Below are 25,223 nucleotides of genomic sequence, written 5' to 3'. Positions count from 1 at the left end.
CCCTCCCTATTCAGTGTTCTCACATCGTGGGACACCTCGACCCTCTTTACACTACTGCCATATTCTGATACCTGTCCTACAATTCCATACTGCCACGCTTTCCTCCTCGCCCCCCAACCACACCAATACATGCTGAAAAATGCCCAAGGTGGTTACCAACTAAGCAAAGATCTTCCTTTGATCTCCATATCCTGCATTTTATGACAACCTACAGGTTTGTGGGCATTCAGGAACAATAGCTGCAGGAGTAGACCATAAAACCCAGCAAGCTTGTTCTGCCATTCAATATGATCATGGCTGATCTTGGACCTGAACTCCACTTTCCCGCCCGTTCCCCACATCCTTGATTCCCCAAGAGATTAAAATATGTCTCGTTTTAATATTATTTATCGCACCTGGGTCTCGTTGGCTAGACCAGCATTTATTACCCATCCCCGATTGCCATTGAGAAGATGGTGATGAGCTGCCTTCTTGAACCGCTGCAGTCCATGTGGTGCAGGTACACCCACAGTGCTGTTAGGGAGGGAGTTCCAGGATTTTGACCCAGTGCCAGTGAAGGAACGGTGATGAATTTCAAAATCAGGACCGTGAGTGACTTGCAGGAAACCTCCAGGTGGTGGGGTTCCCAGGTATCTGCTTCCCTTGTCCTTCTAAATGGTAGTGGTCATGGGTTTGGAAGGTGCTGCCTAAGGAACCTTGGCAAGTTCCTGCAGTTGTTCTTGCAGATGGTACACACAGCTGCTACTGTGGGCCAGTGGTGGAGGGAGTAAATGTTTGTGCGAGGGGGAGCAAGCAAACGGGCTGCTTTGTCCTGGATGGTGTCAACATCTTGAGTGTTATTGGAGCTGCATTCATCCAGGCAAGTGGAGAATATTTCATTACACTCCTGACTGTTGCTTGATAGCACCGTTGATGACCCCTTCCATCATTTTACTGATGATGGAAAGCAGACTTATAGGACCGTAATTGGCAGAGTTGGATTTGTCCTGCTGTTTGTGTACAGGACACACCTGGGAAATTTTCCACATGCCAGGAAGGTGCCAGTGTTCTAGCTGTCCTGGAATAGCTTGGCTACGGGCAAGCGAGCTCAAGATTCTCTTGACATCGGGCAAGTGAGCTCAAGATTCTCTTGACATCTGCTGCAATGTGGCTACAATTTGTACTAAACTCAACTACACCGCAGCAAGGTCATGGGAACATCTTTAGCTATGAAAGTTCTTATGTAACTTGCCAACTTGAATGCCACTCCTTTTCACTGGGTCAATGCCCAAGACTTTTCAGAGGAGATCTATTAAACATGTCAGAGGCTGTTTATTAGAATAGTAACAGGAATAAGGAACTTTGGTTATATGAAGAGATTGCAGAAAGTGGGGGTTGTTCTCCTTTGAGCAGGGAATATTCATTGGCTGTTCCACAATTAAGGATGATGTCGACTAACTGTTACGATCCCTGTTGGTGTTAGAACTGGACAGAAATATCCCTCTTTCAGAGCGTCCACGCAGACTCGATGGGCCGACTGGCCAACTTCTGCACTGTAGGAATTCTGTGATTCTGCTCCATTTTAACAGTGAAGTAGTCCAGGATTTTACATCAACCCCGTTAGCATTTATTTGACTTGACTGTTGTGCAAACTGCTCACAATTGCTTTAACACTCGATTCCCAGACTATTAAAATGTCGTTTGGTTTACCTTTGAAGGCAGCTGGCCCACTTTAAATCTGATTACTGCAATTGCCTCTTCAACTCAGAACACTTTGTTACCTTCAATTCTTCTGAACCATGCCCTGGTGTCTGTTCATTTAACTCCAGTCTTCTTGGACACTCTTTATTTTTCTAGTTTCCTTAACTAGCTAAACTTTAGATTTCTGGCATCTGTTTTCTTAACCATTACTCCATAATATGGAGAGAGATGTTGCCTCTTTAGCCTTCTTGGGGGGCACAGTGGTTAGCACTGTTGCTTTTCCTTCTGTGTACCCAAACAGCCAGAATTGGCGACTAGGGGCTTTTCACAGTAACTTTATTGCTGTGTGAATGTAAGCCTAAAGATTATTATTAAAACCAGCTACTTCTAGCAGAGCTGTGAGAGCTGCCTACTCTCTCAATGCCTGTTTCCAACTGCAATCAGATTAGCTAAACTAAAACTCAAAATCTTCTCTACCTTGCAAGGCCCCAGTTGCTAAGCAATTACTTATCCTTCTCTAGGCTTTTATTTGCTCTCCATGCTGCAACCTTCCATAAGCACAATAGAATCACATTTGGAACTTACCAGCCCCCACGTATATAAACACCTTTGTCCTGCATGAATCTCACTGTGGGTTTTACCCTTCCAGCCACAAAAACCCTAAATTAAACCCACTTAAAATTATACCTTATTTGAAAATCGCTTATTGTTACAAGTAGGCTTCAGTGAAGTTACTGTGAAAAGCCCCTAGTCGACACATTCCGGCGACTGTTCGGGGAGGCTAGTACGGGAATTGAACCGTGCTGCTGGCCTGCCTTGGTCTGCTTGAAAAGCCAGCTATTTGGTCCAGTGTGCTAAACCATCCCCTGGACATAATTGACATGATTTCTAAAGTTTACCAATACAAACATAAACTCCTTAAAAAGTACCTTTCTTTTCCTAATCCACAAGTTCTTGCCATTGATGTTGATATGAATAAACAGGCCGATTCTTGACCCATGTATCTTTGAGAACATGGGGCAGGATACCCTGAGGTAATGAAATCCAGAGTGCAGAATTTGCTTTCTTTTCTATGCTTCTCTGCTGTCGCTCTGCTTCATCATTAAGGCATTGTGATTCAAGGCATGACGCAGCTTGATCGACATGTTATCGCCATTTTGAACGATTGGTGTCAAGCTCCTCTCAGTCATTAATATCAATACTACCAGGCTTCAAGGAGAGCTTCAAAGTTTCTTTGAAGTGTTTTCTTTGTCCTCCCCTGGAATACTGGCCATTTGAGAGTTGAGACAGCAAGACCTGACGGGGTAGACGCTCTTCAGCCATCCGGACAGTGTCCAGTCTATCAAAGTTGATTTTGCAGTGGTTTTTCCTGAATTCTTGTGGAGAGCCATTGAATCTGGAGGCTCTGGCAGAAGCATTGCTGATGGTGTTCCTCCAGCACTCTTATGCGCCCTGATACACAGTCCAGGTTTTACTGTAACACAGGAGTGTGGTGACGACAACTGCTCTGTACACTAGATTTTTGTTGATTTGTGGAGGTTTGTGATTAAACATTTGCTGCTGTAATTTGTAGAAGGCTGAGTTGGCACAGCTGATCCACTGTTGGATCTGTTTTTGAGAGAGGTGACTGCCAAGGTGTGAGAAATGTTCAACATATTCCAGAGTCGCTGCTTCAACATATATGGGAGGTGGAATATTTAGCTCACCAAGTGTGGGTTGATTTGTGAGTTTTGTTTTGGCAAAATTCAAGGACTTCGTTTCTTTTATGCAGAATTGAAAGGATAATAATAATAATCGCTTATTGTCACAAGTAGGCTTCAATTAAGTTACTGTAAAAAGCCCCTAGTCGCCACATTCCAGCGCCTGTTCAGGGAGGCCGGTACGGGAATTGAACCCACGCTGCTGGTCTTGTTGTGCATTACAAGCCAGCTGTTTAGCCCACTGTGCTAAACCAGCCTCAGTATCAAGAGTGACATGCAAATCTACTAATAACACTGCAGTCATTTGCAAATTATAGATCGTGTATAGTTCTTTTGGTCCGTCTAGGTTTGGCATGGAGGTAACTGAGGTTAAAGAGCATTTCGTCTCGGGGGTATTTAATATTCATGCCAGACAGCTGGGGCTGGATTCTCCATTCCTGCGACAAAGTGCTGATGCCAACAGAGGATCCGTGGAGTTCCACGTCGGAAACGTCGGCGCCACATCCGCACTGATTCCGCTACCGGTGAGGGGCTAGCACCGGAGCCGCGTGAAACACCCGTGGAACACGTGGAAAACAAGAATCGCCGGGTCCATGCTGGACACATGCAGGGGTGACAAGCTACAGCCGCGGGTACAAGTATACCCCCCACACACGCACCGAAAATATGGCGCCGGTTGTGCTGGACCATGTACCCATCCACCCCAACCCCACCGCCCGGCTACCCCCCACGACTCTCCCCAGCCCTGGCGAAGCCACCAGTCAGCGGCACAACTGTCGGCGATGTATGGCGGTGCTGGACACTGTCCGTACGCCCTCTCCGCGGCCACCACACCAGGCTCACAACTGTTGAGACCACACATGACCCACTCCATCGGGAACTCGGCCTAACAGAGGCGGGACATCGCAGGTGGGCCCAATTATGAGAAACGAACGCAGTTGCCACTGATGCCGATTTGGAGTGGGTGGGGCATCGCGATCCTGCGCCTGCCGCGATTTTGGCACCGGAGCTATTCTCCGCCCAATCGCAGATTTTTGGCGTCAGGCAACGAAGAATCCTGCCCCTGGTCTGTAATGAGATGAGTAGCAGCTGTCAGGTCGATTTTAAATATTCTGGGGCCTATCACACAGACTTGCTTGACCTTGTACTGGATTTTGAAGGCAACTGTTTCAGATCCCATTCAAGGCAGTTGCAGTCACATAATGAAGCAGTTGCAGGATTGTAATGAAGTTTCTCAGACATCTAAATCTTCAGAGCACATTCCACAGGGCCTCATGATTTACTGAGTCAAATGCTTTAATCAAGTGCAGGAATACAATGGAAAGTTTCTGGTGATGCTCGCGATGTTTTTCTTGAATTTTACTGGCAAAAAAGAACCATGACAGAGGTTCATCTGGAAGATCTAAAGCCACACTGGGAGGATCTCTTCAGCCACAGGAAGTCGGTGATACAGGTGAATGTTTGTTCAAGAGGAAAATACCTCGATTAGAGAGGTTAAGGGGAAGGTTTAATAGACTTGTTCAAGAGGCGGCCCAATGGCACAGTGGTTATAATAATAATCTTTTATTGTCACACGTAGGCTTACATTAACACTGCAATGAAGTTACTGTGAAAAGCCCCTAGTCGCCACATTCCGGCGCCTGTTCAGGTACACTGAGGGAGAATTCAGAATGTCCAATTCACCTATCAGCACGTCTTTCGGAATTTGTGGGAGGAAACCGGAGCACCCGGTGGAAGGGTCAGCACTGCTGCCCATGGCACTGAGGATCTGGGTTCGATCCTAGCCCCAGGTCACTTTCTGTGTCTTGCACATTCCTCCCCGTGTCTGTCTGGGTCTCACCCCCACAACCCAAAGTTGTGCTGGGTAGGTGGATTGTCCATGCTAAATTGCCCCTTAATTCGAAAAAAAGAATTGGGTACCCTAAATTTATTTTTTAAAATAGTTCAAAATTATGAAATGTTTTGATAGTTCCAGAGCACGGTACAGATTTAATGTAATTTGCAAAAGAACCAGTGGGAAGATTTTTTAAAAATTCTATACAGTGAGTTGATATGATCTTGAATGCACTGTCTTGAAAGGGTGGTAGAAGCAGATTCAAAATAGTAACTAAAAAAGGAAATTCGATAAATACTTGAAAAGGAAACATTTACAGAGTTATGACGAAAGAGCGCTGGGGGGTGGGTTTAACTGAAAAATGAAAATCGCTTATTGTCACAAGTAGGCTTCAACTGAAATTACTGTGAAAAGCCCCTAGTCACCACATTCCGGCGCCTGTTTGGGGAGGCTGGTACGGGAATTGAACCGTGCTTCTGGCCTGCCTGGGTCTGCTTTCAAAACCAGCGATTTAGCCCTGTGCTAAATTGATAGCTGTTCCAAAGAGCCAGTATAAACATGATGGGCCGAACATCCTTCTTTGATGCAGTAGATTCTAGTAGCTCGGGACATCATCACACTACAATTAGCACTTTCTGCAATTACATGGAGGCTTGGTGAGACAGCATCTGAAGTATTGTGTAGAGTTTTTGTCTTCTTTTCTCAGGAAGGATGTACTTTCCATAGAGAGAGTGCAACAGACTGATCCCTGAGATGATGCAATTGTCCTGTGAGGAGAGATTGAGGAAACTGGGCCTGTATTCTCAAGAGCAATATTTTTCAAAGTGTGGCTCATGACCCACAGGCGGGTATCGGAGGGTCGCAGAAAGATTTGTTGCGGCATTCCTGCGGTAGTCCCAATTATGGGAGAAGAGCCCAAAAGCCGCCACGGGTATTTAAACTGAGAATGGCGGCTGCTACCGGCTTTTAAATGAGAATTAAATTAGACTGTGTTCAATCTTTTGACCATAAGCAGCAGCAGTGAGCTGGTCACGCGCCCTGCGCGTCTATTTGACATCAAGTGCCCTGTACGTACATGCTTTTGGTGCCAAATCACAGAGGAGAGCTTCTTCCAATTCCTAGCTGCTAGCAAGCAAGGCAAGAGGGCTGTGAAGACGGATCATTTTGTTACAAAGAAGAGATGGCCAGAGACACAAATTGGCAGTGTACCTACTGACCACGATCTCACATCTGAATCTGCTGAAGAGAGCGGAACAGGAGAGTCCACGGCAGGACAGAGCAGTGCTGATGTTAGCCATGTACAGAGCACCAGGGCATCTACTTAACAGCCTACAAAGAAGAAACTTAATTCGGCAACAAAGCTGTATAAAGATGATTTTTTTGTGGTATGGTTATGTCAAACCAGGAATCGCAAAGGTAAAAAGACCCTGATGGGAGTTATGTACAGGCCTCCTAGCAGTAGTCAGGATGTGGGGCAGAAAATAAATCAGGCGATAGAAAAGGCATGTAAAAAAGGCAATATTACAATAATCATGGGGAACTTCAATGTGCACGTGGACTGGGAAAATCAGGTTGGTAGTGGATCCCAAGAAATGAAATTTGTGGAATGTCTAAGAGATGGTTTTTTTGGAGCAGCTTGTGACAGCCTACTAGGGAACAGGCAATTCTGGATTTGGTGATGTGTAATGAGGCAGACTTGATTAGGGAACTTAAGGTGAAGGAACCCTTAGGGAGCTGTGACCACAATATGATAGAATTTACCCTGCAGTTTGAGAGGGAGAGGCTGCAATCAGATGTAACAGCATTACAATTAAATAAGGGTAACTACAAAGACATGAGGGAGGAGCTGGCCCGTGTTGATTGGAAAAGGAGCCTAGCAGGGAAGACAGTGGAACAGCAATGGCAGGGGTTTTGGGGGGTTATTAGGGAGGCACAACAGAAATTCATCCCAAGGAGGAGGAAACATGCTAAGGGAGGACAAGGCATCCATGGCTGACGAGGGATGTCAAGGACAGTATAAAAGCTAAAGAAAAAGCATACAAAGTGGCGAGGATTAGTGGGAAAACAGAGGATTAGGAAGCCTTTAAAAGCAAGCCGAGGACAACTAAAAAAGCAATAAGGGGGGAGAAGATGAAGTACGAGTGCAAGCTAGCTAGTTATATAAAGGAAGATAGAAAGAGATTTTTTCAATATATAAAAGGTAAAAATAGATATTGGACCACTAGAAAATGTGGCTGGAGAAGTAATAATAGGAAACAAAGAAATGGCAGGCTAACTGAATAGTTACTTTGCATCAGTCTTCACGGTGGAAGACACCAGTGGGATGCCAGAGCTCCAGGAGAACCAGGGGGCAGAGGTGAGTGCAGTGACCATTACTAAGGAAAAGGTTCTGGGGAAACTGAAATGTCTGAAGGTGGATAAGTCACCTGAACCGAATGGACTACACTACAGGGTTCTAAAAGAGATAGCTGAGGAAACTGTGGAGGCATTAGTGATGATCTTTAAGGAATCACTGGAGTCAGGAAGGGTCCCAGAGGACTGGAATGTGGCTAATGTAACACCACTGTTTAAGAAGGGAGGGAGGCAGAAGACTGGAAATTATCGGCCGGTTAGCCTGACTTTGGTCATTGGTAAGATTTTTAGAGTCTGTTATTAAAGATGAGATCGCAAAGCACTTGGAAGTGCATGGTAAAATAGGACTGAGTCAGCGTGACTTTGTCAAAGGGAGGTCGTGTCTGACAAATCTGTTAGAGTTCTTTGAGGAGGTAACAAGCAAGTAAGACAAAGGAGAACCAGTGGACATGATTTATTTAGATTTCCAGAAGGCCTTTGACAAGGTGCCGCATAGGAGTCTGTTAAATAAGTTAAGAGCTCATGGTGTTCAGGGTACGATCCTGGCATGGATACAGGATTGGCTGACTGGCAGAAGGCAGAGAGTGGGGATAAAGGGGTCTTTTTCAGGATGGCAGCCGGTGACTAGTGGTGTGCCTCACAGGTCTGTGCTGGGACCACAACTTTTTACAATATACATTAATGATCTGGAAGACGGTACTGAAGGCACTGTTGCTAAGTTTGCAGATGATACAAAGATCTGTAGAGGGGCAGGTAATATTGAGGAAGCAAGGGGGCTTCAGAGGACTTGGACAAGCTGGGAGAGTGGGCAATGAAGTGGCAAATGAAATACAATAAGGAAAAGTGTGAGGTTATTCACTTTGGAAGGAGGAATTTAGGCATAGACTATTTTCTAAATGGGGAAACGCTTTGGAAAGCAGAAGCACAAAGGGACTTGGGAGTACTTGTTCACGATTCTCTTAAGGTTAATGTCCAGGTTCCGTCGGCAGTTAAGAGGGCAAATGCAGTGTTAGCATTCATGTCAAGAGAGCTAGAATACAAGACCAGGGATATACTTCTGAGGCTGTATAAGGCTCTGGTCAGACCCCATTTGGAGTCTTGTGAGCAGTTTTGGGCCCCATATACAAGGAAGGATGTGCTGGCCTTGGAAAGGGTCCAGAGGTGGTTCACAAGAATGATCCCTGGAATGAAGAACTAGTCGTCTGAAGAACTTTTGAGGACTCTGGGTCTGTACTCGTTGTAGTTTAAAAGGATGAGAGGGAATCTTATTGGAACGTACAAGATACTGCGAGGCCTGGATAGAGTGGCCGTGGAGAGGATGTTTCCACTTGTAGGAAAAACTAGAACCAGAGGACACCATCTCAGATTAAAGGGACTATCCTTTAAAACAGAGATGAGGAGGAATTTCTTCAGCCAGAGGGCAGTGAATCTGTGGAACTCTTTGCCGCAGAAGGCTGTGGAGGCCAATTCAGAGTGTCTTTAAGACAGAGATAGATAGGTTCTTGATTAATAATGGGATCAGGGGTTATAAAAATGAAATGAAAATCTCTTATTGTCACGAGTAGGCTTCAATGAAGTTACTGTGAAAAGCCCCTAGTCGCCACATTCTGGCACCTTTTCGGGGAGGCTGGTACGGGAATCGAACCGTGCTGCTGGCCTGCTTGAAAAGCCAGCGATTTAGCCCAGTGAGCTATGGGGTTATGGGGAGAAGGCAGGAGAATGGGGATGAGAAAATATCAGCCATGATTGCATGGCGGAGCAGACTCGATGGGCTAAGTAGCTTAACTCTGCTCTTATGTCTTATGGTCTAAATGTGCCAATGCAAATAAGGATGCAAAGCCCATGTGTGTTATATGTAGGTAAGTACTGGTGACTGAGAGGAGAGGTTTCAGATTTTGAAAGAGACGTGGTGGGCAAATGAAAACAGTAAATTTCACCAGGAAGCTTCAAATTACACACTGTAAAGCTTAGTGTGTAATTTGGGCTCTATCAGTATATTATAGAAGTATCTTTAGCCTTGTATTTACAGGGCTTAAAATAGATTACAAATACAGACTTGCACACCAGCACTTTGAGTAATTTATGTACTAGTCTGACTAAATGGTCCCAGTGCCAACACACTAACATCGATCCCAGGTTTAATATTGTTACATTCAGCTTGCCCATACTGCTAAGCATCATGCTTTTACAGTCAAGAATGAGAAAGAGGGGTAAAAAATTGTTAGCTGCTTCCATTTTTTAAAAAAACTTGACAGCCAAGAATTCTACAAGCCCTGCTGTAAAAGTAGTTTGATCCATCACACAGCACAAACCAGAGAATATTTATTTGTTACTGACTAAGTTTGTGTGGTATTGTCACAGATAGATAGGTTGTATCTTGTCACATAGAAACACAGAAAATAGGAGCAGGAGGGGGCCATTCGGACATTTGAGCCTGCTCCGTCATTCAACATACCATGGCTGATCCTTTAACTCAACACCATACCCAGCACTCTCCCCATAACCCTCGATGCCTTAGAGTCTAAAAATCTTTATCTATTTTCTTCTTAAATATATTCAGTGACTTGGCCTCCATAGCCTTGTGGTGGAGAATTCCACAGGTTCATCACCCTTGGGATTAAGACATTTCTCCTCATCCCAATCCTAAATGGCCTACCCAAATCCTGAGACTGTGACCCCTTGTTCTAGACCCCACCCCCTCAGCCAGACGTAACAACATCCGTGCATCCAGTCTATCCAGCCCTGTCAGAATTCTACAGCATTATAAACGTTTCAATTAGATCCCCTCTCATTCTTCTAAATTCCAGTGAATATAGACTCAATCTCTCCTCATATGACAATCCTGCGACAACCAGTAATCAGTCTGGTGAACATTTGCTACACTCCCTCTCTGGCAAGTACATCCTTTCCTGGATAAGGAGACCAAAACGGCATGTAATATTCCAGGTGTGGTACCACCAAGGCCCTGTACATCAGCAGTAAGACAGCCTTGCACCTGTACTCGAGTCCTCTTGCAATGAAGGCCAACTCAGCATTTGCCTTCTTAACTGCGTTTTAAAAATCAATTGGACATGGGCATTGTTGGCTGGACCAGCATTTGCTACCTATGCCAAATTGACCGTGAACTCAATTCATAGGGCAGATAAGTGTCAACCCATATTGCTGTGGATCTGGAGTTACATCTAGGTCAGAGCAAGTATGGATGGCAGATTTCCTTCCCTGAAGAACATCAGAAGTGAACCAGATGGGTTTTTATGGCAATCAGCAACGGTTCATTCGACTTTTTAAATTCCAGATTTATAATAAATTCAACTTTCACCATTTGTCATGGTGGGGTTCAAACCTGGATTCCCCAGAGCATTACCCTGGGTCTCTGGATTACTAGTTAAATAATAATATGACCACGCCACTGCCTCCTCAAGCAACCATCTGCCTTCTTGTTTTCAGTGACTGATGTACAAGGACATCCGGGTCCATTTATTCATCAACATTTCCCAATCTATCACCGTTTAAATAATACTCTGACATTCTGTTTCTCCGTCCGAACTGAATAACTTCACATTTTACTGTATCTGCCATGTATTTGCCCACAAATTAAATTTGTCTGATTCATTTTAAAGCCTCTTAACATCCCCATCACCACTCACTCCCACCAAGTTTTATGTAATCAGCACTTTTTGAAATATTACGTTTGGTTCCCTCATCCAAATCATTGAAGTATATTGTGAATAGTTGGGGCCCAAGCACTGATCCCTGTGGGACCCCACTAGTCATCACCTGCCACTTCAAAAAAGACCCATTTATTCCTACTCTCTGTTTCCTGTCTGCTAATTGATTCTCAATCCATGCCAATGTTACCCCCAATCCTAATGGAGGAGTTTTCACACTAAACTCTTACATGGGACTTTATCAAAAGCTTTCTGAAAATCCAAGTACATCACATCCATTGGTTCTCCCTTATCTATTCTACTAGTTACATCCTCAAAAACTCCAGGAGGTTTTTCAAACATGATTTCCCTTTCATTAATCCATGTTGACTTTGTCCAATCCCACTGATATTTTGTAAATGCCCTGTTGTCACATCCTTTATAATAGACTCTAGCATTTTTCCCTACTACTGATGTTAGGCTAACCGGTCTGTAATTCCCTTTATTCCCACTCCCTCTGAATACATTTGGGTTACCTTCCTCAGAGTTGAGGCTCTCCGCTTCTGTGTCATAGATTTGTTGATTCCCTCTAACTTTTGCCCTTGTTTTGATTTTCAAGCTCTGTTTTTGGTATTCTCTATATAAATAAACGAATTAGGAACAGGAGTAGCTGCTTGGCTCCTTAAACCCACTCTGCCATTCAATAAGAATTTGGCCTGATCTGATTGTAACCTCCTGCCTGTGCCTGATAACCTTTCACTCCCTTGTTTATCGAGAATTTATCTAGCTCTGCCTTGAAAATATTCAGACTCTGCTCCCATTGCCTTTTGAGGAAGAGAGCTCCAGAGGATCATGGCCCTCTTAAACAGTGACCTTAGTTCTAGATTCTCCCACAGGGGCTGGTTTAGCACACGGCTAAATCACTGGCTTTGAAAGCAGACCAGACCAGCAGCATGGTTCAATTCCCGTACCAGCCTCCCCAAATAGGTGCCGGAATGTGGCCACTAGGGGCTTTTCACAGTAACTTCATTTGAAGCCTACTTGTGACAATAAGCGATTTTCATTTCACAAGAAGAAACATCCTCTCCACATCCACCCTGTCAATACCACTCAGGATCTAAAGGGCTTCAATCAAGTCACCTCTTACTCTTCTAAACTCCAGTGAATGCAAACTTAGCCTTTCCTTAAGACAACCTACTCATTCCTGGTATTAGTCCAGTAAACCTTCTCTGAATTGCTTCTAACTCATTTACATGCTTTCTCAATTCAGGAGACAATACTGTACACAGTACTCTAGACGTGGTCTCATAGTGTCCTGTGTAACTGAAGCATGACCTCCCTACTTTTATATTTTAATTCCCTCGCAATAAATGATGACATTCTAATAGTGTTCCTATATCTTTATGGCTATATTTTACAGAACGAGATGGTGGGCAGGTTAATGAGTACAGAGTGAGATGGTAAACTGGGTTAACCTGTACAGAATGAGATAATGGGGTGGGGTTAACCTGGGTTACAGGGTATATTCGATGAGCTAAAATTTGGATTAACCTGTAGAAACATAGAAAATAGGAGCGGGATGAGGCATTCGGCCCACCGAGTCTGCTCTGCCATTCATTATGATCATGGCTGATCATATAACTCAACAGCCTAATCCCACTTTCTCCCATATTCTTTGAGCCCCTTCGCTGTATTCCCTTCACTGTATTCGATAAGATGGTGGATAGCTTAACCTGTACAGGACGAGATGGCGGATGGGTTGACTTACATGACTGTTCTCCAGTCAGATGTTTTTTTCAACTTCTACAGAGTGAGATGGTTTTTTAAAAAAATTAATTCACGGGACGTTGGCTAGACCAACATTTATTGATCACTAATTGCTCATGAGAGATGGTAGTGAGCTGCCTTCTTAAGACTGTGCAGTGTGAGAACCAGTGTGAGGTTATGGATGAATGATGTATTTGTGTCTGTACAATTCTCTGTAGAATGAAAATAGTAATCAAATAATTTGAACTAATACACAACTTGGACTGTAGTGACAGGTGTGGGGATTGGCCTGATAGCTCCTTACTGTGTACTGTACTGATCCTTCACGCAGCTTTTTGTTCTTTGCGGACTTCAGGAAGTGTAGCACGACACAAACTTCCGTCTGCATCAATGGCTCCGAAGTGGAGATGGTCGATAGCTTTAAGTTCCTGGGGGTCACCATCACCAACAGTCTGTCCTGGTCCACTCACGTTGATGTAACAGTCAAGAAAGCCCAACAACGTCTCTACATCCTATGGAAGCTAAAGAAATTTGGCATGTCTGCATCGACTCTCACAAACTTTTACATATGTGATAGAGAGCATCCTTCCGGCTGCATCACAGCCTGGTATGGCAACTGCTCAGTCCAAGATCGCAAGAAACTGCAGTGTGGTGAACTCAGCCCAACGCATCACACAAGCTTGCCACCCCCACATTGATTCTGTATACACCTCCCTCTGCCTCAGGAAGGCAGACAGCATTATCAGAGACCCCTCCCACCCAGGCATTGCCTTTTACCAGACCGTTTCATCAGGCAGAAGGTACACAAGTCTGAAGATTTGCACATCCAGACATTGGAACAGCTTCTTCCCCAAAGCTACAAGACTCCTCAACAACTCCCCCTCGGACAGATCTGTTCCCTGTAAGAACACTATTCATGAGGCACTATGCTGCTATTGCTCATGTGTTTGCTTTGTTGGCCCTTGTTCTGCATTGTAACCAATCACTGTTTATCGATGTACCGTTTGTCAATGTTTTCTGTTGATTATTCTTTTATCTACTATGTACGTACTGTATACATTCACTTGGCCACAGAAAAGTACTTTTTTAAAAATAAATTTAGAGTACCCAATTCATTTTTTTCCAATTAAGGGGCAATTTAGTGTGGCCAATTCACCCACCCTGCATATCTTTGGGTTGTGGGGGCGAAACCCACACAAACACGGGGAGAATGTGCAAACTCCACACGGACAATGACCCAGAGCCGGGATCGAACCTGGGACCTCGGCGCCGTGAGGCAGCAGGGCTAACCCACTGCGCCATCGTGCTGCCCGAAAAGTACTTTTCACTGTACTTCGGTACATGTGACAATAAATGAAATCAACTTGATTTAATTAATCTCCTTCTCATTGTCCCAAGTTGCACTATCGGTGACTTACAACTTATCCAGAGATAGCTGTTCACATTCCTCCCTGATAATATTTGCTTTTTTTTTGACTCAGCTGGCTGTCTAACATTGCCAAAACAGATTACCTTTTCACTATCACATTTTCAAGTGATTACCCTTCAAAAGTACTTCATTGGCTTTGGGGCATCCTGAGAATATGAAAGGTCCGATAGAAAGGCAAGGCTTTCTTTTATCGACCACTTGTAACCAAAATCGAATTCTTTGACCACACCTTCAACCAATTCTTCAAATTCACCTCTTACCCGTGTCTCTCATCTTCCCCTCTCCCACCCTCACACACCTAACACTCTTCGGCATTATACTTCCTGTGGAATGATATAGCACATAAGGAGGTGATCCATAGAATCCAAACACTGCAGAAGGAAGCTATTCGGAGCATCAAGTCTGCAATGACCTTCCAAAAGAGCACCCTACCTAGGCCCACTTCCCCACCCTATCCCCAGAACCACACCTCTAACCTGCGCATCTTTGGACTATGGGAATGTGGGAGGGTCTGACACACATTGGCAACCTTCAGTTGATGCTGGATAGCGACTCCACAGTGCTGATCATCAGAACTTTTATGGCTTTAAAAGAAGTGTTAACCCTGCAGTCACGTGACTGAAACTAACTTTCCGGGATTACAGTACAATTCAACTCGAAAAGCAAATCTGGCAGTGAGAAACATCTGAAGCATCATAACTGAAAGTTTTTGAATGCAGCCAAGGTGCTGTGTTTGTTCCAGATTCCAAGACCACCTGAGAACCAGCCTCCTGGCTATTCGTCTATAAGAAGCTTTGCAGCTTCATGAGATCTTTTATATCAACAGACATTCACTCCAACTAGAGTATCAATTCAGCCAAGAAGGTATCGATATAAAGACTGAATTATAAATTCCATTTTTGTGGCAGCACGGTGGTGCAGTGGGTTAGCCCTGCAGTCTCACGGCGCCGAGCTCCCAAGTTCGATCCCGGCTCTGGGTCACTGTCCGTGTGGAGTTTGCACATTCTCCCCGTGTTTGCATGGGTTTCGCCCTCACAACCCAAAGATGTGCAGGGTAGGTGGATTGGCCACGCTAAATTGCCCCTTAATTGGAAAAAATGAATTGGGTACTCTAAATTTATAAAAAATAAATAAAATCCATTTTATGAGTACAAATTTAACTCTTTCTGTATCTAACCTTTGCGTGTGTGATAGTGTGAGTGAGACAAGTGATTGAGAAGTTGTGATTTAAACATCCAGGCTAATGTGTGACAATAAATAACCCTGTTTATTTTTTAAATCAGCAGAAAGCCTGCTGCTGGAATTTATTTGAAATCAGGAAAAAAAAAAATTTTTGCAAAATTATACTTTATTCGTGAAATATCTGAAAGAACATTACAAACATTTCAAAATAGCCATCATACAAAGTGCAATAATATTGAGCTTTTCTACTCAGATCATGTCGCATTCTGAGGTGCTTCAATAAAGTCAAAGAAACATTACAGACATTTCATAATGGTCATTACAAATGGTGCACGGTGTAACATTTAGGTTGTCTACATTGAAATGAGAAAATGCACACACCTTACCCACACAAATCCTGATTCAGGCTAAAAGGGACCGCACAAGTTCTATCTGTAATATGAAACTAGCTTATTAGTTCATTGAATTAAAATTCCACCTGTTGCGTTTCCACCTATGTCCCCAGAGCGTTAGCCTGGGCTCATGGATTACTCCAGTGACATCACCACTTCGACACCATCACCTCTTGGAAAAATAACAGAAAATGAACAAAAACTGCAACATTTCTCAGGGAGAGGAGGAAGGCAAGGTTGGGAGTACGAGTGCACAGATTCAGGCTAACACACATATCTCAGGGCACAGGTGCATAGACCCACAGGTCCGCCAATATACCAATCTTGAAAAGTGGGATTGCAGGCGGTGAAAGCCTTTGCAGGTCAGCTGATATCCTGAGTTTTATATACAGGAAAACAGTGAACATAGGGAAGCAATCATATGAGAAGCAGAAAGAATTGGATGTGCAAAGCAGTTGACACCAGATATCAGCGATTCTGAGAGACTTGTATATACCAGAGCAGGGAAAATCAAGGGGCATTCCCAGGAGAATTGGAAATTACGATGGATGTTGAGAGGGAAAATGATGAAAGATTATTTCCAATGATCAAATTTAAAGAATAGTACTGGAAACATCAGTGGGAAGGTTAGGATAGCCTTTTCAAACTGTTATCCTACTTTCAGCCTTCTTGCGGGCATGGGCAAAGACCTGCCTGAGTCATTTATCATGGCAGTGCACATAAAATGGTGTAGGAGTGGGTATTAGCATTAGTGTGTTTATGTGCAGTGGGAGTACAATTACGATCGGCCAAAGGGCCTCGAAATCTCGGCACAACTGGTGATGGGAAAGTTCATTTTGATCATTAATTACTTTTAGCTGGCACTCTCGTCTCTAAGTCAGAAGGTTCTTGTTTCAAGTCCTACTCCAGAGACCCGGCTAATATTTATCCCTTAACCAACACCACAAATTGGCTGCTGTGTTTCCTACATTGCAATAGTGACTACATTTCAAAAGTGCATAGAGTCATAGAGTTGTTTTCAGTACAGGAGACCATTTGGCCCATTGACTATATGCCAGATCCTCGCAGAGCTATCCAGCCAATCTCACTACTCTTTTCAATCCCCATAGCCCTACAAGTTTAGTTCTTCCAAGTCATTTATCAAGTCACCCATCCAATTTCCTTTTCAAATTGCTAATCATTTCCACTTCCACCACCCTCATGGAGAAATAAGTTCCAGGTCATTATCACTCGCTGTGTAAAAAAAAAAGCTCTTCCTCATATTCCCTCCGCATCTCTTATCCTAAATCATAAATTTGTCTCCCCTAGTCCTTATACCATCAGCTAATGAGAAATGTCTTGTTTACCTTATGTAAGCCTTTCATAATCTTGTACACCTCTATCAAATCTTCCTCAATCTCCTGAACTCCAAGGAGAAGAACCCCAGCCTTTCCAACCTAATCTTGTAACTAAACCCTCCTCCCACCATGCTGGGAACTGTGGTAAATGTCCTCGTCACACTCTCAAGGACTCTCACATCCCTGCACTCTCAAATTGAGGTGACCAGAACTGGATGCAAAGCTATTCTTTGGCTGAAGAGTGATTTGGGCATTCTGAAAATGTCCGTCTTTTGGTCTGTGACTGTGTAAGTACTTGAGATGCCATTTATTAACCTGCTGTGTTCTTTTTCTACCTCCTCATGCCAGAGTGACGCTGTGTAAATACAAGCGGATTGGATGCCCGTGGCAGGGGCCATTCCATGAGCTAACCGTTCATGAGGGGGAATGTGGCCACCCTACCAAAACTGGCAACGAACTGATGGAGATCTTGGACGAAATGGACCAAAACCACAAGAAGGAGATGCAACTCTACAATAGCATTTTCAACCTGCTTAGCTTTGAGAAAATAGGATACACAGGTAAGGGTGGCTTGTGCTTTCATCATATACACCAAGCTCATATTCTGCCTGAAGAAAGGCACTCCCCCCAGCTACTGAGCTGCAGAGACCAGGAACGTCCTGGGTTCAGTTCCTACTCTGTGCTGATAGCTGATTCTCAGCAGAGTAACAGTTGGCTGCCTGCAGTCATCCTCAGCAGGTCTTGGTTCAACATAAGTTAAACAGTCCTGGCTCCTGCTGGCTGGCTAGTAACCCCTCCCCTGCACCTCAGGCACAATCAGGCTCAGCTGTGATGCTTCTGATGTTGAATATCTTGCCCGTCATATTGCTGCCTGGGCTAAGGTATGATGAATGGCCGCTCTGGGTGAGGCAGGTGGTGGTGGTGGGGGGTGATGTTTGGTGCCCGGCAGATCTAAGAGGAGAAATGAAAGAAACCTGTTTCCCCTTTGGTTACAGTATAGAGCCATGACCCCGGGTCTGTCCAGCCCTCCTGTTTAACCCCCTCTTCTATCAAAGGGTTGTAGGATTGTTGAGCGTGATTCCCGGTGGCGCCTGATTTTAAAATGTGATCATTTTAGTCTGCAATTATAAGATAACAGGCATTTGGAATGTTCCATTCATGAAATTGCTGGACTGACATAACCCAGTTGTTGATATCACAGCCTGTAGTGTAGTTGTGTCCTTTCAATACCTCTGACATTGGGCAGTGGAAAATTCATTAAACTGGAAGCTGTTACTGAATGTAATTCATTCCCGGCTCTAGTGACTGAGGCTCAGTGACGGATCCTTCAGTTATTAGAAACTGGGTTATCCCCACACTTTATTTGGGCAGTTGTGACTTCTTAAGAACAAAACTGATGGAAATGTTTGTACTAGTGTTTTCTGTATAAATACAATAGGAGTAAATGTCAACAACCACAACTTGTACTTATATAGCGCCTTTAACATGTCCCATGCCGCTTGACGGGCATTCGCAGACAAAGTTTGACGCAGAGCCACATAAGGAGGTATTAGGACAGGTGACCAAAAGCCTGGTCACCTTTAAGGGGTGTATTAAAGGAGAAGAGAGAGGCAGAGAGGTTTAGGAAGGAAATTCCAGAGCGTAGCCAAAAGCTCGCCCACCACCATTGTTGGAGTGAAGAGATCCAAGGTGGTAGAAGAGGCTAGAATTGGAGGAATGAAGAAATATATGTTGGGAGGGTTGCAGGAGTTGCAGAAATAACAGGGAAGCTGGAGCGAGGCCATGGATGGATTTGAAAAGAAGGATGGGAATTTTAAATTGGAAGCATTGGCAGACCGGGAGCAAGTGGAGGTCAATGATTGCAGAAATGATGGGTGAACAGGACTTGGTGCATATTAGGGTACACATAGCACCGTTTTTACCTCACGTTTATAGAGGTTGAAAGGTTGAAGACCACGCAGAAGTGTAGATTTATCCCCCCAGTAGCCGGTTTATGGACAGTTCGGCCTTTTATATTTTGGTTTGACATGGGATGTTGAAAGGACTGTTACAAATGCTCCCCTACAAATGGCTCTCTGTATTGAATTGTTTGGTAAACATAGCTTAGTGGGTCAGATTTCAAGCCAACCAGCGATGAAACGTCATAGCAGTGAGGAGTCGGGAATTCGGGATCACATTATTGGAGTGTCTCCCTTGCAGAGCTAGGTGGAAAATTACAGGATAGTGAAGCTGTATAATTAGGGACTGAAGCAGAGACTGTGCCAACATTTAAAAATAGACAATTGAAGGAAATGAGGACCGAAGAGAACTGGAACAAGGCAGACACATGGACCACTGCTTTCGGGGATAAAAACAAGCATAGACTGGTTGGGCCAGACAGTCTGTTCCATGATGTGATTGCTGCATGTGCAGTGGAGGAGAATTTTATATAAAGAGGCATTGAACTGAATCGTAGAATAGAATCAGTCCATGCCAGCTGTCTGCAAGAGCTACTCAGCTACTCTCACTCCCATTGTCCTTTCTCCAGAGCCCTGCACATTTTCTCTCTTCTGCTGCTCATCCAATTCCCTTTTGAAAGCCAAACATTTTATCTATTTCCACCACACAATCAGGCAGTGCATTCCAAATCCTGCCTACTCGCTGTGTTTTTCCTAATGTCACCATTGCTCCTTTTGGCTGAAACTGGTGTCCTTTGATTCTCGACTCTTGCTCCAATGGCAGCTTCCGAACATACAAAGTAGAGGAAGAATTAGGCCATTCGGGCCCTAGAACGAAGTCCACCATTTAATAAGATAATGCCTTATCTGTTTGTGTTTTGAATTTCAGATTCCCTCCTACCCACTGTAACATTTGATTTCCTTGTCTAACAAGAATCTACCTGCCTCCTCCTTAAAAAGATTCCGTGACCCCGCCTCCACCGCCTTCTGAGGTGGAGAGTTCCAAAGTCACATAGCCCTCAGAGAAAAATTCTCCTCCTATCTGTCCTAAAAGGGTGACCCCTAATTATAAATCAGTGCCCCCTAGTTCTGGACTCACCCACAAGCGGAAACACCCTTTCCAGGTTCACCTTGTCAATACTGTTCAGGATTCTAGTTCTGGACTCGCCCACAAGCGGAAACACCCTTTCCAGGTCCACCTTGTCAATACTGTTCAGGATTTTATAGACTTCAATCAAATCACCCCTCATTCTTCACTAAATTGCCCCTTAATTGGAATTTTAAAAATTAGATACTCCAAATTTTAAAGAAAGTAATACTGTTTTTTTATTCTTCCTTCCAAAGTGAACAACTTCACATTTTCCTACATTATACCCCTCTGCCAGATTTTTGCCCACTTACTCAACCTATCTATCTCCATCTGCAACCTCCCAATGTCCTCTTCACAACATACTTTCCTCCCTATCTTTGTGTCATCTTCAAATTTAGCTAACATGCCTTTGTTCCCCTCACCTGTCATTGATATATATTATTTTTTTAAATGTAAAAGTCACTTTCCTCGAAGACCTGTAATTCTTTTTTGTTCGGGTGCTTATCCAATCCCCTTTTGAAAGCCACAATTGAATCTGCCACCACCACAATCTCAGACAGTGCAATTGATGGGATAGATAGAGAGAAACTGTTCCCTCGGATGAGGACATCCAGAACAATCAGGCATCGTTGGAGCTAGGCCATTCAGGGTAAAATCAAGAAGCACTGCTTCATACAAGGTGTGAGCAAGCTTCAGAATTCCCTTCCACAAAAAGCTGTGGATTCTGGGAGCCGGGGCTGAGATCGATAGATTTTATTTTGGTTAAGGGTCTCGAGGAAGATAAAGCAAAGGCAGGAAAATTAGGTTGACGTACACGTCTGCCAGGATCTGACTGAATGGTGGAACAGCCTCAATGGGCTGAATGACCTCCTCCTGCTCCTATGTACCTATAACATGGCAGTGTTTGTTAGGGACAAAATGTTGAGGGTACAACAACTAGCTCGGCAAATGCACAAAGTCATTTCAGGGCACTTTACAGAGCAGTGGATAAGAATTAATCACCAAGTAGGAGAGGGAAAGGAGAGACAGGGAGAGACTGGCGGAGGGAGAATCGGGATGGAGTGGCTGAACGATCAGACACATTGGGAAGAGAAGGTGCTGAGATCCTGGATCACGAGTAACAGAGGGGAAGGTCCCTGCAGGCACCTAAAAGAGTCGGCAGAGTAGGCTGGCAGTGCAGATGTCATGGAAAGTTCCTTTGGAGACCTTTGGTTGACTCGACGAAAATGAGCAAATGCAGTTTGGCAGTGAGAGAGAGGGGAGATGGCTGCCCGCAGAAACAGACTGAGAAATCAGGAGAGTGTGGGGGAGTGGGAGGGGAGTCAATGAGGACTAGGGAAGGAAGAGAGCACAGGGTGGGAACATTGGAGAGAGGAAATCTGGAGATGCTTGTTTCATTTTTATGACTATATAATGAAAAAGTATTCTAATTTAAATTAAAACCTTTCTCTTTTAGCTCTTTCTACACCCCTGGCCGCTGGATAAATGGGGAGGAAATCCCTTTTACCAGTGCTGGAGTGAACTGGGCAATGTGTGTTGGAGAAAGACCTTTCTCTCAATTTCACCTTCCAACCAGTGAAGACATCTTGCCTCACACTCTTGTGTCTGAACCAAGAGGAAGGTAGGAGAAGTTAGGCACAGCTCACCATTCTGTAGCTGGAGATCCTAGAGCAGGGATATCCAGCGATTGGGGTTTGGAGCCTAATCCTAGTGGCAAAAGCAGTGATTGGGCCCCATATGATTGAATAATATCAATTTGATTCACAATTCACTGAAGCCACCATCTTCCTTTCCCCATTGTCATTCCCTGAAACCTGGTTCTTACACTTTCCTCTTGTTCTTTCTCTGTCATTCTTGCCTTTTTCGCCCTATCAGTCTACCTACCTTTCTCTCTCTCTCTCTCTCTTCTCTCTCTCTCCCCCCCCCCCCCCCCCCCCCCCCCCCACCCCCCTAACTCGGTCTATCTCTCTTTTGTCACCTATGTCCTCTCTTCCTCTTCACTATCTTCCTCATCTTCTTGCTCTCCATTACACCCCTTATTTTTTTGATATATCTTTCTCCTTTGCTTTTCCAACCTTCTTTTAGATCTGAGTACATCTTCAGAAAGTATCTTTTATCCCCAAATATAATCCTCACTTCCGATTGCATTTCCAGTGTGAAAACAGCACAGAGAGTGGGAGAGAATGGAGGTTTGGGACACTAACACAGGGAGTGGGAGAGAATGGGGCTTTGGGACACTAACACAGCACAGGGAGAGAATGGGTGTTTGAGACACTAACACAGGGAGAGAATGGGGGTTTGGGACACTAACACAGGGCGTGGGAGAGAATGGGGGTTTGGAACACTAACACAGGGAGAGAATGGGGGTTTGGGACACTAACACAGGGAGTGGGAGAGAATGGGGGTTTGGAACACTAACACAGGGAGTGGGAGAGAATGGGGGTTTGGAACACTAACACAGGGAGTGGGAGAGAATGGGGGTTTGGGACACTAACACAGAGAATGGGGAGAGAATGGGGGTTTGAGACACTAACACAGGGAGAGAATGGGGGTTTGAGACACTAACACAGGGAGTGGGAGAGAAAGGGGGTTTGGGACACTAACACAGGGAGTGGGAGAGAATGGGGGTTTGGAACACTAACACAGGGAGAGAATGGGGGTTTGAGACACTAACACAGCACAGGGAGAGAATGGGGGTTTGAGACACTAACACAGGGAGAGAATGGGGGTTTGAGACACTAACACAGCACAGGGAGAGAATGGGGGTTTGAGACACTAACACAGGGAGTGGGAGAGAATGGGGGTTTGAGACACTATCACAGGGAGTGGGAGAGAATGGGGGTATGAGACACTAACACAGGGTGTGGGAGAGAATGGGGGTTTGAGACACTAACACAGGGAGAGAATGGGGGTTTGAGACACTAACACAGGGTAGGGGAGAGAATGGGGGTTTGAGACACTAACACAGGGAGTGGGAGAGAATGGGGGTTTGAGACACTAACACAGGGAGTGGGAGAGAATGGGGGTTTGGGACACTAGCACAGCACAGGGAGAGAATGGGGGTTTGAGACACTAACACAGGGAGAGAATGGGGGTTTGAGACTGTAACACAGGAAGTGGGAGAGAATGGGGGTTTGGGACACTAACACAGGGAGTGGGAGAGAATGGGGGTTTGGGACAATAACACAGGGAGTGGGAGAGAATGGGGGTTTGACACACTAACACAGGGAGTGGGAGAGAATGGCGGTTTGAGACATTAACACAGGGAGTGGGAGAGAATGGGGGTTTGAGACACTAAAACAGCCCAGGGAGAGAATGGGGGTTTGAGACACTAACACAGGGAGTGGGAGAGAATGGGGGTTTGAGACACTAACACAGGGAGTGGGAGAGAATGGGGGTTTGGGACACGAACACAGGGAGTGGGAGAGAATGGCGATTTGAGACATTAACACAGGGAGTGGGAGAGAATGGGGGTTTGAGACACTAACACAGCACAGGGAGAGAATGGGGGTTTGAGACACTAACACAGGGAGTGGGAGAGAATGGGGGTTTGAGACACTAACACAGCACAGGGAAAGAATGGGGGTTTGGGACACTAACACAGGGAAAGAATGGGGGTTTGAGACACTAACACAGCACAGGGAGAGAATGGGGGTTTGAGACACTAACACAGCACAGGGAGAGAATGGGGGTTTGGGACACTAACACAGCACAGGGAGAGAATGGGGGTTTGGGACACTAACACAGTACAGGGAGAGAATGGGGGTTTGGGACACTAACACAGGGAGTGGGAGAGAATGGGGGTTTTGGACACTAACACAGGGAGTGGGAGAGAATGGGGGTTTGAGACACTAACACAGGGAGAGAATGAGGGTTTGACACACTAACACAGGGAGTGGGAGAGAATGGGGGTTTGGGACACTAACACAGCACAGGGAGAGAATGGGGGTTTGAGACACTAACACAGGGAGAGAATGGGGGTTTGAGACACTAACACAGCACAGGGAGAGAATGGGGGTTTGAGACACTAACACAGGGAGTGGGAGAGAATGGGGGTTTGAGACACTATCAAAGGGAGTGGGAGAGAATGGGGTTTGAGACACTAACACAGGGGGTGGGAGAGAATGGGGGTTTGAGACACTAACACAGGGAGAGAATGGGGGTTTGGGACACTAATACAGGGAGTGGGAGAGAACGGGGGTTTGGAACACTAACACAGGGAGTGGGAGAGAATGGGGGTTTGGAACACTAACACAGGGTGTCGGAGAGAATGGGGGTTTGAGACACTAACACAGGGAGTGGGAGAGAATGGGGGTTTGAGACACTAACACAGGGAGTGGGAGAGAATGGGGGTTTTGGACACTAACACAGGGAGTGGGAGAGAATGGGGGTTTGAGACACTAACACAGGGAGAGAATGAGGGTTTGACACACTAACACAGGGAGTGGGAGAGAATGGGGGTTTGGGACACTAACACAGCACAGGGAGAGAATGGGGGTTTGAGACACTAACACAGGGAGAGAATGGGGGTTTGAGACACTAACACAGCACAGGGAGAGAATGGGGGTTTGAGACACTAACACAGGGAGTGGGAGAGAATGGGGGTTTGAGACACTATCAAAGGGAGTGGGAGAGAATGGGGTTTGAGACACTAACACAGGGTGTGGGAGAGAATGGGGGTTTGAGACACTAACACAGGGAGAGAATAGGGATTTGAGACACTAACACAGGGTGTGGGAGAGAATGGGGGTTTGAGACACTAAAACAGGGTGTGGGAGAGAATGGGGGTTTGAGACACTAACACAGGAAGAGAATGGGGGTTTGAGACACTAACACAGGGAGTGGGAGAGAATGGGGGTTTGAGACACTAACCCAG

The 25,223-nt window shown here is 45.1% G+C and overlaps 1 protein-coding gene across 2 annotated transcripts in view; it reads left to right on the top strand.

The window, feature by feature from the left end:
* The window catches only part of cyhr1 (cysteine/histidine-rich 1), a 184,866-nt gene that overhangs the window by 131,745 nt on the left and 27,898 nt on the right, over positions 1-25,223 (top strand). For both annotated transcript variants that reach the window (XM_038798706.1, XM_038798705.1), the window contains exon 3: positions 17,669-17,880. In XM_038798706.1, the coding sequence (XP_038654634.1) occupies positions 17,669-17,880 (212 nt within the window). The remainder of the gene's footprint in view (positions 1-17,668; positions 17,881-25,223) is intronic.

The sequence above is a fragment of the Scyliorhinus canicula genome, chromosome 5 (assembly GCF_902713615.1).
Source record: "Scyliorhinus canicula chromosome 5, sScyCan1.1, whole genome shotgun sequence".
In the NCBI taxonomy this organism is placed as follows: Eukaryota; Metazoa; Chordata; class Chondrichthyes; order Carcharhiniformes; family Scyliorhinidae; genus Scyliorhinus; species Scyliorhinus canicula.
The sequence above is the reverse complement of the archived record's forward strand: the minus strand, read 5'-3'. Positions and strand labels throughout refer to the sequence as shown.